The sequence below is a fragment of the Zosterops lateralis genome (genome assembly GCF_965231275.1).
Source record: "Zosterops lateralis genome assembly, chromosome: 2".
Classification (NCBI taxonomy): Eukaryota; Metazoa; Chordata; class Aves; order Passeriformes; family Zosteropidae; genus Zosterops; species Zosterops lateralis.
Window position 1 is genome coordinate 65,824,486 of NC_139763.1, and position 15,999 is coordinate 65,840,484.

General features: G+C 42.6%; 2 protein-coding genes across 5 annotated transcripts in view; both read right to left on the reverse strand.

Annotated features, from left to right (window-relative positions):
• Window positions 1-7,196, reverse strand: part of LOC310924128 (complement C4-A-like) — a 52,154-nt gene extending 44,958 nt beyond the window's left edge. The window contains exons 1-2 of one of the 4 annotated variants that reach the window (XM_083885302.1): window positions 7,153-7,170; window positions 5,464-5,528 (exon numbers count right to left, since the gene is read on the reverse strand). The gene's annotated coding sequence lies outside the window, so the exon portion shown is untranslated. Of the gene's footprint in view, window positions 1-364; window positions 392-5,463; window positions 5,995-7,152 lie in introns of those variants that run through there. The other 3 variants (XM_083885303.1, XM_083885301.1, XM_083885305.1) reach the window with 3 other exon arrangements.
• Window positions 7,197-11,129: 3,933 nt separating this feature from the next.
• Window positions 11,130-15,999, reverse strand: part of FREM2 (FRAS1 related extracellular matrix 2) — a 119,157-nt gene continuing 114,287 nt past the window's right edge. Inside the window, exon 24 of the mRNA XM_083885115.1 lies at window positions 11,130-15,837. Coding sequence (XP_083741241.1) covers window positions 15,325-15,837 — 513 coding nt within the window. The 3' untranslated portion in view covers window positions 11,130-15,324. The remainder of the gene's footprint in view (window positions 15,838-15,999) is intronic.

Genomic DNA, 15,999 nt, shown 5'->3' on the forward strand with positions numbered 1-15,999 from the left:
CCCAAAGGAACTCCAATTCATTCTCATCACCAATTGTAACAAATACAAATTACCTAGAAAAATTAATGTATTTCAAATAATTTGATCTTTCTCAACTTCTCCATTCCTCTGGACTGTAATGGGCACAATTGTCTTTCTAGGGAATTCTTTTCCTCTCCTTTTCCTGGGACTAAAAAGTAAGACTAAATCTGAAGAAGCAAAAGGCACCTTGAACATATCAGTGGAAAAAGCTAAAATTTTAAGTAGCTGAGAAGAGTAAGAACAAAGGTTACATATCTAGTTCTGTGGATTTGGAGGCATATTTTGAAATCAAGTAAAGCCAGTCTTTTGCAGGAACATTTTAGAGAAGTAATTTATAACTGACCCTCATTCCTAGGATTCTCTGACTTGCTGCATGGAGACACTCTAAGGCTTCAGACAATTGCACAATTGTACAAGAAAATTTTTTATAGGCACAGCAGAGGAAAAAAGAAATCCCATATAATGTACAACCACAGCTAACCTTGTGCCTATCTGCCACTGGCAGCCTGCCCTGTTCTGATCTGCAAATTAAATCTAAAACATCCACTTCACTCAGTAACTCAGAGGAACATGGGGCACTGTGAAAGGAGAAAGCATCTCCCCTTCCAAGCTGGGAAAAGGCTCAGCTCCCACTTCCACCACACTCAAGCAAGTTCAGGCCAGCTCCACTGGCAGATGGGAAGCTGCCCTACTTTTTCAGTCCCTTGGTTTTAATGTTCAAGGGTGAAATACAAAGAGAAAGGAGGAAAGGGGACAGGATAGAAGGGTCGGGAGAATTTTGTTTTCATTGTAAAGGAGAAGCTGTGCAGTGACAGCAGTTTCAGTGGCAGGAGCTGCAGCACCTCCCCAGGTGGCAGGGCTGGCATCTGCTTTCCTGGTAGAGAGGGGACAAGTCTGGATGACTTTTGTAGCAGCTCAGTGGGACAGTTGTTCAGGTAATGTATGCTGATCTCTTCTTTCTCAGAAATTTAGCCACGGAGCTCTGGCTCTTTGTGACACTGATTTTTAGGCAGCTCTTTGGATGAACAATGTGCTTCTTTGTCTTGTGAGGCACAAGTGCTGTACCTAGCCTGGACACTGGGTAATCACAGGAGGAATCTTTCCTCACAAACCCAGTTTTACTCCAGCAATATAATGCAGAATAAGTCAGCTCAGCTTCCCTCTCAGTGGCTTAGATGCAGAGGGGAATATTGATGCATTCAAAAGGGGACAGACTGGATGTTCCCAAAGCCCTGCTGATGGTCCTAGGGTCAGACACATCCTGCCTAGATTATACAGTTGATGTTAATTGTACCTACAGAAAAAAAGGTGAAGCTATAAAAAATGTGAACAAAAAGGATATTTGCATGTAAGCAGTCAGCACATTTTGGAAGGCACACGGATCTGCCCTTTTTAATATGTGACTACATGTCTCTCTACTTCATGCTGGTTTTGGCTGGGGAAGAGTTAAATTTTTCAGAGTAGCTGGTGTGGGGCTGTGTTTTGGACTTGACCTGAAAGCAGTGTTGATAACGTGGATGGTGGATGTTTTCATTACTGCTGAACACTGCTGACACAGAGCCAAGGCCTTTTCTGGTTCTCACCCACAGCAGGCTGTGGGTGCACAAGGAGCTGAGAGGGGACACACAGGATAGGTGACTCCAACAGACCAGTGGGATATTCCAGACCATAATATATGGTGTCATGCCCAGCATATAAAGCTGAGGGAAGAAGCCAGGGACAATTGGAATGATGGCCTTTGTGTTCCCACTGTCCCATTTTTACTCTTACAATTTTCTCCCCATCCTGATGCAAGGGCAATGAGTGAGCAGTTGTCTGGTGCTTAACTGCTGCCTGGGGTTAAAACACACATACATATTTTTATGACACAACCCCAGGCTATTCATTCTTGATTTTTACTTAACCTCTGAATGAGGAAAGATGAATTTTCAGTCACACCAGGATGTGGTCAAAAAACACATCAGCACTGTTCTGGTTCAGCTTGTGGTCCCAGCAGGATCCTGCTGCTGTGCTGACAGCAGTGCAGCCTGCAGCCCTGCTGTGAAAGGGGGCTGGGGGGACAGAGAGGTTTGGCAGCTGGTGCCATCTACACCTGAGCATGTCTCTTAGCTTTCCTTCTTATCCCTGCACTGGGTGTGACTGTGGGGTCTCTCTCTGGATCAGTGAAGAAATAAATGGCAGCTTTGAAAGAGCCAGTGCCTGTGGCACTCTAAGACTCAGGTAGAAGCCCAGATTTGTGATCTAATTCCCTGGCTGTTTATGCTGTTCCTGGGCTTGGACACCACCTAGCCCTGCACTTGGAGCCCACTGGCCTCTGTCATCTAAATGGTGGAGCAGGTTCCTCCTCAAGGTCACACACACTTGGGGCTGCCAAGGCTGGCCCTTACCAAACAGCTCAGCCTTGGGCTGCAGTGTTCTACCTTGCAGGCTTTTCTCATTCCTTGCTGCCAGCAGTGATGCCTTTTTCATCAATTCCCCCTTCTAGTTCAACCCTTTTCTGGACACCCCCCCCCCCCCCCCCCCCCCCCATCTTGGTACCAGCTGTACCTTGTTGATGAAAATGTGTCTCAAAGAGCTGTTTTTCGGCCTTAAGTCAAGAGCTTATCTTGGGAGAACCAAGATAGGATGGGAGCCCTTGGAATGTGTTTTGCTTTTCTGCCTAGGGAAAGGGCACTAGTGGAAAGTGCCCTTTCCCTAGGCAGAAAGACAAAACACATTCCAAGGGCAGAAAACTAGCCTGATACAATAAGCTACAAATATACATGTAAGAAATACAGAGAATACACAAAGGAAAAAGGAAAAATCAGCACAGCCTCACCAGCAGAAGTTTCTTTATGTCTGGGGCTGACTCCTATTTCACGGGCTTTTGCACTTCTGCCTGAGCAGTGATAAATAAATAAAGATGCAGTCATCAGAGATCATTAAGAATTACAACATAATGTAATGGATCCTTAAACTTTCAAACAGCTCACTTTTCTTTGATGATTTCTGTAAAGCTTCTTGGCTCCAGTAAGTACACTGCAGATGTACATTTAGGCAGCAAGCCCAGCTCCAGTGGCTGTGGAGAAGAGTATTAACTTGTACATTATTCTATAAATACCTGCCAGAAGTTTGCTGTATGCATTCTCCACTGAGGGATCAAAAAGTGTTGACTCACAGTGGCAGCATTAATGCCTCTGACCTGCTTCACATGTGGGATGTCAATATACTTTAGGACATGGAATCATGCAGCCACAATCTGCACAGCCTGCAGCTTTTATATACTGCTGTTACTGCAGCCTGAAGCAGCAAGAAGGGAGATTTGTAACAACACAGTTACAAAAAATGCAATGTTTTCCTTCTATCCTATGGTTAGAGACGTGTATTCCACACCTATGATTATTTTCTATGCGATTATTTGGAAATAGCAGCTTGTATTCTGCAGAATATTCCCATCTCGGTTATGCACCATAAAAGATCCTTTGCCCCTTTAAAAATATTAGCCATGACAGCATCAGGCACAGCTTTCACATCTGTAATTTCCCCCTATCATCTCGCCCCCAGAGTCTTGCTGTGCCTGTTTGCAAAGCTTCCCTTATCCCAGTGACGGATAGGACGGCTCAGGGGGGCTGGAGGGGGTCTGGCACACACGCGCGGAGTCCTGGTGCCATCCAGCGGGCAGCTGAGCTCTGCACCGAGCAGCAGCTTTCCTGAGGGACTGTGCAATGGCCAGCCCTGGGAGAGCCCAGGTTTCCACCTCCCAGACTGGTACGTGGGATAACGGGGAGTCAGCTCCAGATTATCACATCCTCAGGTGGTTCTTTCCAGTGGACAGCTCAGGATGCTCGTACATGAGCTGTGGCTCTGAGCCCTGTGACAGCCAGCGGAGATAAGTGGGTTTTAGAAAGCAGTTTGGGTTACTGAAAGGAGGGTGTCCATCCTGGTTTGTTCCAAGGAGTGCTTAAACACTTGTATGTTAAAAAAGAAGATAAAGTATAATAATTCTCCCCAGACAAGTCCAGGGAACTCACTGGTAGTTCAGAATCAAATGTTATCATTTGAGACACCTCTGGTGGGATTTGTTTTGGAATACTGAGAGTTCCACCTCTTGGCATCACATCACCTTTACTCACCTGTCTCCAAAGCCACCTTGTCTAGATACAAGTCCAGGTTTTTATCCAGCTTGCCTGATCTACCATTTTGCAAAAAAAAAAAAAAAAAAAAAAAAAAAAAAAAAAAAAAAGAACCAGCAAAAGCAGTGCTGTTCAAATCAAAATTTCAAGGTAAATTTTTATAAAGTCAGGGCTCTCAGTTGGCACCACAGTTTGGGGCCAGTCATGAGCACCTTGCTCTGCCCAGCTGCATCAGCCTCATGGCATTAGACTGTGCAAAGCAAGATGAAAGGTTTGTGCTGACCACCACAGTTTACTGCCAAGTACAAGGCTTATCTCATTTGAGCCCTTTCTGGGGTGATTAGTGCACTCAGAAGTTTGACCCCACTGCACGCCTTATGGAGTTTCTGATTTACTGCAACATACTCTTCCCACTCCCTGAGAGTCAAGAGCTTATCTGGGAAAACAAATGCCTTGAAAATGTGGGGGCCCTATTCTCTGTTCCAGCTAAATTCCACTTATAACTACATGGGAGGGTAAAATATTACTTTAAGCCATCTTTAAGATTCTCCTATTTCACAGTAGGCAGAGGACTAACTTCACTTCTAATAGGAATTAGAGTGCCTTAAGGTATTGTGATAAAATACCAGCTGTTTAGGAATGCTAACACCTTTCTGGCAAAGAGGAATAGGCAGAGAGGGTTTTTGTCTTCTCTGTCATAACATGCATCTCTGAGGTTAAAAAACCAGAGAAAAATATACTTTCTGAGGACATTTATTTTATTACTTATTCCTCTTTACAGTCTGCAGATAGCCCTTCTGATGTGGGAGTTACAGTAGAAGTAAAGACTGTGTTAATTATATTTACCATGCTCTTAAAGAATAAATAGCCCTATCTGTAACTGAGATATCTGAAAGTGCCCTCTCTAAGGAGTCAGACAGCCAGGATCCACTATATGGAGCAGTGCAACACCATATAAAAGCAAGATAGTAGGTATAAGGTAGGTGCAGAAGAATGCAGCTATGCACTTAGGAAAACACTCCTCATGCAAATTTAGATAAAGCAAAAGACATTCCTCCCTTTTCTGCAGCCTTGAGAAAGGTGCTATGACTACCTCCCCATCTGCCTGCAAGGGTGACCCACAAACACCATTTATGTGGCTGTGTGCATCCCCCTGCCCTCACTCACAGGGCTTCACTTCTGTCACCTAACACAGAACCACCTCCTGCTTTTCCACTGCAGAGTCCAGAGTGAAAAGGATCTAGGACCTCAGAACACAGCTCTAGGTGGTCAGAAAGAAGCTTATATTTTGTTAGTGGTTACAGAAAAGAAAATAAAGCATTTCTCATACCTTGGAGTTTGGAGAGTCAGCCCGGCCTTGCCAAAGTCCAAGTTTATCTTTAGTTATGGAGATTCCTTAAATGGCAGTAGAGGAAACACGGGTAAAAAAAATTATGCAGAGGAATCTGCTCATACCCATAATGCTGAGCTGTATTTGGAATAACAGAAGACTAAGATACTGGGATAAACTTGTGGAAGAGTTGTGAAATAAGAAATTCCCTTGAGGGTGGTTGGGTGTGGTGTTTGTGGTTGGTTTTTTTTTTTGTTTTTTTTTTTTTTTTTTTTTAGAAAAAGAAATCATAATCAGCCATACAAAAATCTGTGTTAAAAGTCAAGAACAAAAACACAACTGTGGGGCTAGAGCTTAGTTTCTGTCTCTCCACACCGCTCTTTTTTTTTGTGGTGTGAAAGTGAGGATACCCAGGATCTGCCCTAGCAGATTGTTCTCCAACAGTCCTGCATCAGTGGAAAGAGAGGAGGAGATTTTCCCAGAGCAGCTCTGAAGGGAAATGTATACATGTGAATGTACAACTGGTGGTAGAGGAGATAGAATTAAGAATTTAAAAAAGCAGATAGAGACCTTCATTCATTGCAGTCATTAAAGAGACTGGATGAAGTCTTACCTTCCTCATCTCCTTTTTGCTGTGACAGTGACAGTGGTCAGAATTGGCCTAATTTCTGGTTTCCTTGAATACCCTTTAGTAAGCACAATTATTTTAACAGCTGGAGTGCTAATCTTGTAACTAAAGAAAAGCCAGTGAGTAAAGAAATTTAGATAGTTGAGAGGGATTTCACAGATGTGTGCATATGCAGGTTTACATGAGTGTGTGTGTGTGCCTGCCTATATCTGTGCACAGATGTGCACAAGTTTCCAGGGGTTACAAATTTTCTTTGGGCTGTGCAATAGCTGAAAAGAACAGAAGGTGGCACATTTTCAGCATTTTTATCTAGCAAGTAAGTGCAGTAAAGGAAATGAAAGAAGGAGCTACAGTAAAGGGAAAAGGATAGGAGAAAGAAGACAGCTAAACCCAGACCACACCCAATTTGATAAATCTCTGCTGTTAATGATTGTACTGATACCGAAGGCTATTTATGTTCCTAATTTTAGCAGTGTGATTCACTGGTGCTATAAGAGCTGATTTTACTAGACTTTGGAAAATACCTGGTCAGTTCACTACTGTAGTATTTTTATAAAAATTGCAAAATGCAGGTGTGTAATTTTTTTCTGGGTTGTTCTTTTATTCGTTTGGGTTTTTGTTTGGCTTTGTTTCTTTAGTGACAAAATTCACACAGTATGACCAGTTAAGCAAGAACCATATAAGGAAGATAAAAGTGGCCCTGACAGTTTCCCTTTAAATTGCAGATACGTGGCAGATAGCACCAAGCAAAAAAGAAGATTAATTTACATTTGCCAAAAAGTTATGAAGCAAAATCCCAAAAGAAATAAATTAGAAATTACAGAACTGTGTGTCCTGAAGTCATTAAATTAAGACCTTTCTGAATATTTAATTAGGCTTTGTGCAACTCTTACCACAAGCAGTTGTCTGCAGGGGCACCCTCTTTTCCTGCCTGCTTTTCTTTAAAGCAGAGATTTAACTCTCTTTTCCAACCCACCAATCTATGAGAAACAACAGGTTCCCCACACCCTGAGTAGCAGCAGCAGAAAAAGCCCCATTTACAGCCATGATTAGTGACTCACCAGATAGGGAGCTCCTCTTCTTGAGCTCCACTTCCTTCTAATTACTAATTGCCACAGCTCCTTTAATGAGGATCACACTCCTCCAGAGGAGTGGTGAGGGCTGGTCTGAGCAGGACCAAAGTGACCTCTCCTGCCCCAGCTGGGGGTGCCAGGAGCCACCAGGGAGCTGAGGTTCACATCCCATGGGAATAAAACAGCACTTTTGTTGTCCCTTTGACAAATCTTGGACAGCGTCTGACAGCAGACAGCCTTTCTTTGTTTAGCAGCCAAACGCCCTCATTCCCTGGGCAGCTAATTTGCTTTTAACTTCATAACTTCACCAGATGAAAAAGACTCCCTTATTATAATGTCTGGGCACCAGGGAGAGAGGTCTCAGGTGGCCCAGGGGCTGGCAGCATCCCCTGGAAACACATGTTCACTGAGGGAGCCTGCTGCATTCCCTCCCTTGGGAGCACTTCCAGGCCACTCTGCTAACGAGGGACCAAAACCAGCTCACAGCAGTCACTGAAGGGGAGCCCAGAGCCCAGAGCTCAGGAGAAGGGCACAAGGAGAACCCACTGCCATACCTTAGAGGTTTTCTCCCCCACACTGCAGGGTCTTGGGATGCGGAAATTCTGGTGCTGCAGCATCTTGACATAAAGTGAATAGGGGAAGCATGGACTTTGAAAAACTTCTGTCATTTAACTTCTCTTTTTCTCAATGTGTTTGCTTGCTGATCTCCAAACATGAGGTATTTTGAAGGAATGGTTGTGCTTCTCCTTGGCATCCTGCAGCAGACCAGGACTAAGAGGCTCACATGCTGGGGGTATAGATTGCAGCTGCTGGTCCCAGCTACAACTGCTGGTCCCCATCAGGGAGACAGTCCAGAATGCCACCTGTTTGCTTATTTTAGGCTCCAGGAGAGTGTATTAAATCAGTCTCCCTGACCCCAAGGCTCTGGGAGGTGCATTCTCAGGTTTTGACTGTGGGTCTGGCTGCTGTGATTCCTTCTAGGCAAATACACCCTGAATTCTGCTTCCCACCTTGTAATCCTTCATCCTTGCAATCTTATCTGAGGAATTACAAATAATTTTTTTTTTGTATTATATAATACAAAAAAAAAAATAGACATAGTCATAAAATATCTACAATTTAAATATATCAGTATCTATTATATACTATATAAAATGCACAGCTACTACTCTATGTTGTACATGTATGTTTAAAACACGATAAAATCTATATAAAATTTATATAAATAAAAACATATTGTGTGTCTTTGTTTGCGTGTACATGTACAGATGTTGCAATCATGCTTTGAAAACAAACATTTCTCTAGAGAATAGAACTCCCCAGCACTTCTTGAGAAGACTGGGGAAATGCATATTACCACAGCTGACAGTCCCAGATGTGAACTACAGGCAATGCCAAAATGCTGCAAGAGTTTTTTTGAATTGTTGGCCTCACATTTACCATTCAGAGTGATGCTACGGATGTCAAATGCAGTTCCTGAGGAAACTGAAGTTTCCTGGGGGAGAAATATTTCCCTAGCACCCTCATTTTGAGAGCCAAATTGGAAAGGAAACTCCAAGCAGCAGTGTACCAAGTCAAATAGCTTGGACAGAAGCTCTTATGGGTGGTCCTGTTTGAGGGTAGTGTTGCAAGGTAGAGAAATCGCCACAGTTGAGGAGAGTAATAAATGAGTACCTCAACTGTTGCAGGACATGTGCACACAAACAGAAACATAAAGTCTGATAACAGAATATGAACTTCTCAAAAAATCTCTCTAGATATCCAAGTAATTCAAGAAAAAACCCTCAGCTAGACAAAATAGGCATTGAACTGCTCACATGTAGCCAAGCTACATAAAAGCAAGAAGTGGGTTCTGCCTCTGATACTCGTCTTTTTTGAGGTGCCAGCCAGGTTAGTAACAATTAAATTAGCAAAAAAACACATTCAGGGATGCACCTTTTTGGACCTTGCTACTGAAGTTCACCTGAGTTAGGATGTGAGAGGAGTTTAGCTGAAGTGAACATGCTCTGCTAAGCCTTTTGCTGCTGATGTCCTGGAAGATGTGACATACACGAACACATCTCCTGTGCAGCATGGCAATGTTGTGTTTGACATTGCAATCCGTGATGGAAGAAATCTCCTGGGGTGCAAAGGAGCCCTCAGAGTCCTCGTGCAATACTGCACACTGATGCATTAGGGATGTCTGGGATATTAAGGGCAGCATGCAGCACCTCTGCTAAATCCTGGGCAGATGAAAGTTGCTGGGTGTGTGATGGATGGACAGCTGCTGATGTCCATAAAGCCATTACAAGTTTCTCCAGCTCTTTGAGGGTGGATCCAAATCTTTTCTCCTACTAGGAGAGAACGTTTCAAAATCCTGACAACAGAAGGCCAGGAATCCAATCTCCAGAAGACTGCAGAAGGTACACCACTGATGAGGTGGTCTGTGGCACAGCTGTGTCATGAGATGTGGGCACTGGATGACACCTGTGAAGCTGACCTCAACATCGTATTGTCCTCAAAGACAGAGGCGTTTTTAACCCTGAACAATTAGCCAGATTGTACTCCTCCCCTGGTTTCACAGGCCTGAAAATACTGGGGAGCAGTCCCTGTGGGGGATAGTGCAGCTTGCTGCACTGAAATCCAGGTGTCTTGCCAAGAAATGGAAGTAGAGCCCAGCCACATTCCCATGAGTTATTACTTTTAAAGAATTAGGTATTTATGTTTCTCTCTTGCCATGATCATTCTGGTGCCATTAGAAACATAAGAAAAAAAATACATCAGTGAAAGAGACGTTTGAGACCTCAAGAAGTATTATTTTAACCTTTTGGTACAAACAGCAGAGGATAAATGGAGCATGTTTATAAGGTAAATAAAATCATCAACAGTATCTTTTACCTTGGCCCCCAAGCTCCTCAGTCCAGATGCTTTACCTCATTCTGCCCAGATCATATGCCTTCACAGGATATGCACCAGGAAAAGACTATTGGATCCTGCTACTATTTCAAGCAGTCCTCAGCAGGAGGTTTAGGCAGATGTGAGGTGCAGGTAAACCAGCCGTTAGAGAGGCCTAGGGTACTGAAAAATGAAAACTTTCGTTCCTCTTTTACTCCAAGAAAAACAAAATCAGAAAGGCACATTCTGGTATTTGTACTTTAAATTACCAATTCCAAGTCTGGGGCTGGTGGCTCATTGTACAACTGTTAGAGCCTTAGAGTGGCTCTTCTGAGTTGGTTCATCTGCCTCTGGCAGTGCCCAGGAGTGGAGTTGTAGGGAACAGGAAAAGATGAATAACTGATCCTTGTCTTGAATTCTACTGGCCTATATTGTGTCACTCGTGTAACTAGCCATGAAATATGACCTTTCTGAAAGTGAAGGAGGTAAGTGATTGCTTGCATTCACACAGAAGTCATTTGTCAGTGCTTACAAAGGGTGGATGAGAAGGGAAAAGGTCAGAATGGCTTTTCCTTTCTGCACTGTAGTTCTTCAAATGCATCTACATCTATCAGTGATACCTCTGCCAATCGCATGACCTGGCACAAGAAGCAACACCAGCCCTACGGGAACAAGGGAACTGCTCCTTGCAGAGTCACTTTCTCTTGTCAGTGAGATGAGTAAAATAAAGCCTGCCAGCAGCACACAGGAACATGGCAATCCAGCCTACAAAGGACTTGCAGGTATCTAGAGATTTCTGATGTTCTGGAATTGAAAGAGAAATCTCTCTCTGAGCCATGAGTGCAACCACAAAGATTAATAAACAACCCCTGTGCTGAACCCTTCATGACCAGAAAACTATCAATTGAGGAATAAAGCAGTGAGATTTACTGAAAACACAGGAACTTTGTGTTGCTCCACTGATGTGACAAATTAAGTTTTTCTTAACACTGCATTACTGACCTCTCCAGAGCATGATAATCATACATAAACTTTAGATCAGTAACCAAACAGAAGTAGTTTTATTTTTTTCCTGATACAAATGCCAAATATCACAGCCATAGACATCAGCAAAAAGTTGTACCAAATAAATATGACAGCTTGATAACAAATTTAAACACAGTAATTATTGTATAAATGGTTAAACAAATGGTATTATTGCTAGCAGAATAAGCATCTCCAGGGAAAAGAGGATTGAATACATAATCTGGAAATAGATTAAATATATATATATAAAATATACTCAGTTTATTGCTTGGATAGATAAATATTAAAATATTTGTGCACATCACTGGGAACGAGGCACTTATTCAGGTTAGTATAAACAAGGCCACTTTTTAATTAAAAGGATAAATGTTAATAAGCCTCCAAAACATCATGCTGAAATCTGAAACCTTGAAGCTGAAATTAAAAAAAGCAAAAAAGCACATGCTGTTACAGATGTATTTATAGTTCACTGAACTGTAAAAAATCCAATTTCTTAAGAATGGGACAAATCCAGCATGCCTTACTGAAAACATTGGGATTTTTTTCACAGGAAGAAGACTTTGGTATCTGACTCATAAATCTTACTCATGCTTGTCCAACTTTTCAGTGTTTGCTTTGTCCTTCTTTTTGTTATCACCATTTTGCACTATTCTTTTACATATTGTTTCAAAAATATTCATCTGATTATCCCCATCAACCTAAATATTTCACAAGGTTTTAATCAGACACTTTTCAAGGTAGTGATCAAGTTGTTTACTGGGCTAAATATTTGGCTTGTAGAACACATGGGTTTTGATATGATTTTATGAAAACAAGTAATAATTGAAAAAAGATTTTGCCCGCAAGCACCTTTAATGATATTTTGGTCTGGTAAAATTCAAAAGCAGAAAAATAGTTCTACTGATAAACACCTAATTTCTGTATTTTATACATATATTTTAAAAAAAATCATCTCTGATTATACAAAACAGGCATTTCATAAATATTAAAATGTTCTATTATTTACATGTGTCCCATTCTGCTGTAGAATCATTGACTGGTACTATCCAAACATGCAGGTTCTAGGAGAGAAATTCTGCTTTTCTCATAGTGATGTCACACATAGGCACAAAGGCAAATTTGATCTTAGTGCACATTTGCAACTTACTGGTAAACTTACTAAACATAAAAAATATCTGTGGGTTAAGTCTTTGATCAATCTTGCACACAATACATGGATCACAAAACCAGAAACTTCATTACAGAAGCAATTTGATGTCAGGTGAGTGGGGGAAGGCCTAAAGCATTGGGCATGGCTTACAGATAATTGTTTCAGGCTAGAACTCAGATTAATGAAAATAAAAGATGACTGCAAGTGTTTTGTAATGGAGTTTGACCCTTTGGGTACTGCAAACATTCTTCAATTAAGCTGTCAATTAATCACCATCTTCAGAAAACCTAGAAAGGTAGGACAGATTCTGACCTGACTTGTTTTGTGAAAAGCTGATGAAATCCTGTTAACTGAGTGAAGTCATAACAACACAAATCCAGAGAACAGATACCAGCACGAGTCTCTCTGTGGGCTATACCATCAATCACAGCACAGATATTCATAGGCCAGTAGAGCTTCATGTTCTTGAGCCTTATGGCTCACATAACAACTGTGCAGAATTACTAGGTCAGGTCTATCTGTGTTGATTGACCCTCACAGCCAGGCCAGGAAGCCTTCTGGATGTTTTTGTTGTTGTTGTTTTTGTTCAGAGGCAGCATTATGTGTTTACAGGCTGCTTTCAAGTTGAATCCTGCTCTGCAAAGTGATCTCTGCAGCATGATCCCCAGAACACCAAATGCCAAGTGTACTGGGGACTACCTGTACACACCATCACAAGATGGTGGTGGTGGAAGGGAAGAGACATTTTAGCAAGGTCTCAACATCCTAATTCAGATTTTATATAGTTCAACTCTGTTGGGAACTCCACTGACTCCAGTGCTTTTTGACAATCTCATGGACAGTGGGATCAAGTGCACCTTCAGCAAGTTTGCAGATGACACCCAGCTGTGGTGTGGTTGACATGCTGGAGGGACAGGAAGCCATCCAGAGGAACCTGGGCAGGCTTGAGAGGTGAGCCTGAGCAAACGTCACAAAGTTCAACAAGGCCAAGTGCAAGGTCCTGCACCTGGGTCAGGGTAACCCCAAGCACAAACACAGGCTGGCCAGAGAATGGATTAGGATTAGTCCTTCCCTGCTGAGAAGGACTTTGGGATGCTGGGGTATGAGAGGCTAGACATGATGCAGCAATGTGCACTCTCAGGGCCAAAAGCCAAACATATCCTGGGCTGCATCCAAAGCAGTGGGGCCAGCAGGGTGAGGGAGGAGGTTCTGCCCCTCTACTCTGCCCTTGAGACCCCACTGGGAATGATGAATCCAGCTCTGGGGCACCCAACATAGAAGGACATGGACCTGATGGGGCACATCCAAAGGAGTGCCACAAAGATGATCAGAGGGCTGTGGCACCTCCCCTGTGAAGACAGCCTGAGAGAGTTGGGGTTGTTTAGTCTGAGCCAAGAGAATGCTCTGTGGAGAGTTTAGAGCACCTTCTAGTACCTGAAAGGGGCTTACAAGAGAACTATGGAGGGACTTTTCCCAAGGGGATGTAGCAATCAGACAAGTAGTAATGACTTCACTCTGAAAGAGGGTAGGTTTATGTATTAGGAGGAAATTTACTGTGAGGGTGGTGAGACACTGGCAAGGTTGCCCAGGGAAGTTCCAGATGCCTCACGCCTGGAAGTGTTCAAGGTCAGTTTGGATGGAGCTTTAAGTAACGTGGTGTGGTGGAAAGTCTTCCTGTCCATGGCTGTGGGGTTGGACCTAAATGATCCTGAAGGTCCCATCTGACCCAGGCCATTCTAGGACTGCATGACTTAAAGGACTCACGTTAAACACTAGTGTGACAAAAGGGACAGTTTCCTGAAGGTTACACAGCTTTCACAGCCAAGGATTTGACAGGGACAGAACAGGTCCTGTCTGGATAAAAACATCTTTGGGACAGAACAGGTCCTGTCTGGATGAAAACTGACACAGGATACTGCTGATCCAAACTTGTCATGTTACCAACTCAAGAATGCTGAGACAAAATTAGAATTACTCTTGCAGATGTAGTCACTTGTTAAAAAATGCCCAACGATGACCCAGCATGTTTGTCAAAATGTGCTATGATTTGATTCAATCAAATGGTTTTCTTCACTTTTTGTTATTTAGTATGGCAACTAGCTATGTTGGATTCAATATCAAGATTCCTAGGCTCAGTTCAGCAGAACCTTGTCCTCTGCATTTTGAATCTAACTATCATCTTCTCTAGGTACTGAAATACTAACGCTTGCATTTCTCAGCAGTGGACATGCACTAAGATATAAAATTGGCCTTACACCTCCATGATCCATTATAAACTTTAGAGGACATAAGCATCCAGTTTCAGTGAAAACCGAAATTTTTTTCTGGATTTGTTGCATTCTTTGGCTTTATATAAACATAAATTAAAAAAAAAAAATCAGATAAAATAGATGAATAAGAATTTGCAGGAAAGAGTATGTATTGAATCCTGTGACATGCAACTGTTTATAATGCTATGCTGTATAATTTAGCTGTCTTTTGAAAAAGTTCAGTTACATAATAGTAAAAAAAAAAAAAAAAATCACTGGTACAGATTAAGTGAAGTCAAAAACTTACAGGACAGAGGATCCATGCCTAAGGCATTCCATCACCTTTCAAACTATTTGTAGACATTGAGTTCTTTGTGAGAAACAGTACAAAATTTTACAGAAGAGCGTAAGGATCCCTCCTATCAAGTATTATGTGTTTCTGAAGAGAGTGATCTCTCTTACTGCAGACAGGATATGTAGCACCTTTGTTCAGCTGCAATCTCTCTTATTGCAGACAGGATATGTAGCACCTTTGTTCAGCTTATTTTATTCTTTTGAAATGTCATAAAATACAAAACCACAACATAATCTCTCCCTTACAATGCAGTTCCTTGAATTGCTGCTTAAAATTAGTGCATGGTATAGGGACATCAGCATTTCCTTTCGTGCGAAGTGGGAGGTTCGGTTCAGCTTCTTCTGTTGTTGATAACGGCAGTAAAAGCTCAGGATAACAAATTTCAAGTACACCTAGAAACAAATGAACTCCTCATGAGTCACCATTATCTGCTGCTAAAAATGTGCAGTTCAAAAGTTTTTTTGAGGCACTCTGGCAACTCTGGCTTGAATACTGTGGTCTTGGAATCAAACCTCTGAGCTGTCATTGCTGTAATTTTGTGGTAGCATCATTGGTTCGTTGCTGCCTGACTCGTTTGTGCTTTCCTTCTTGTCAGAATTTTGCTTCCATTTCAGCAGCACAATGATAATTGCAATTAAGCAGATAGCAAGGAAAACGGCAGCAGCTCCACCAATGATTGTGAGTATGCTGATTCCTGCACTTTGGTTATCCAGTTCCCTGGGGAGAACACCATTGAGTGCCACCTCCCTTTGAGGCCCCTGTTTCCTGCTGCTGCGATCCAGGGCTATGTGCTGTATGTTTGTTCCTCGGTTGTTCCCTGCTCCAATGTCTTTTGCAAGTTCTGGGGCCTGCTCAACTCCCCTCTTCTGCCTTTTCTGTGTGGATGCTCCTGGGCTCCCAGCACTGAGGAGAGAGTGGTACTGGTGCTCCACACTTCTTTTGCCGATTCCGCGGTTGGCGTTCTCCTTGGAGCGCACAGTGTAGATTGTATGGACATACCACTCCCTGCCCAAAGACACCTGGGAAGAAACAGTTTTTGTATTTAAACACACAGATACTAAATCTGAGCAGTGCTAAATGCAGAGGAAATCAGCCTCTGTTCCAAATGGAATGCCTGGACAAGCACTTTCAAAGGCATGCACAGATAACTCCTGACTACGTGCCAGTGTGCACCAAAAGAG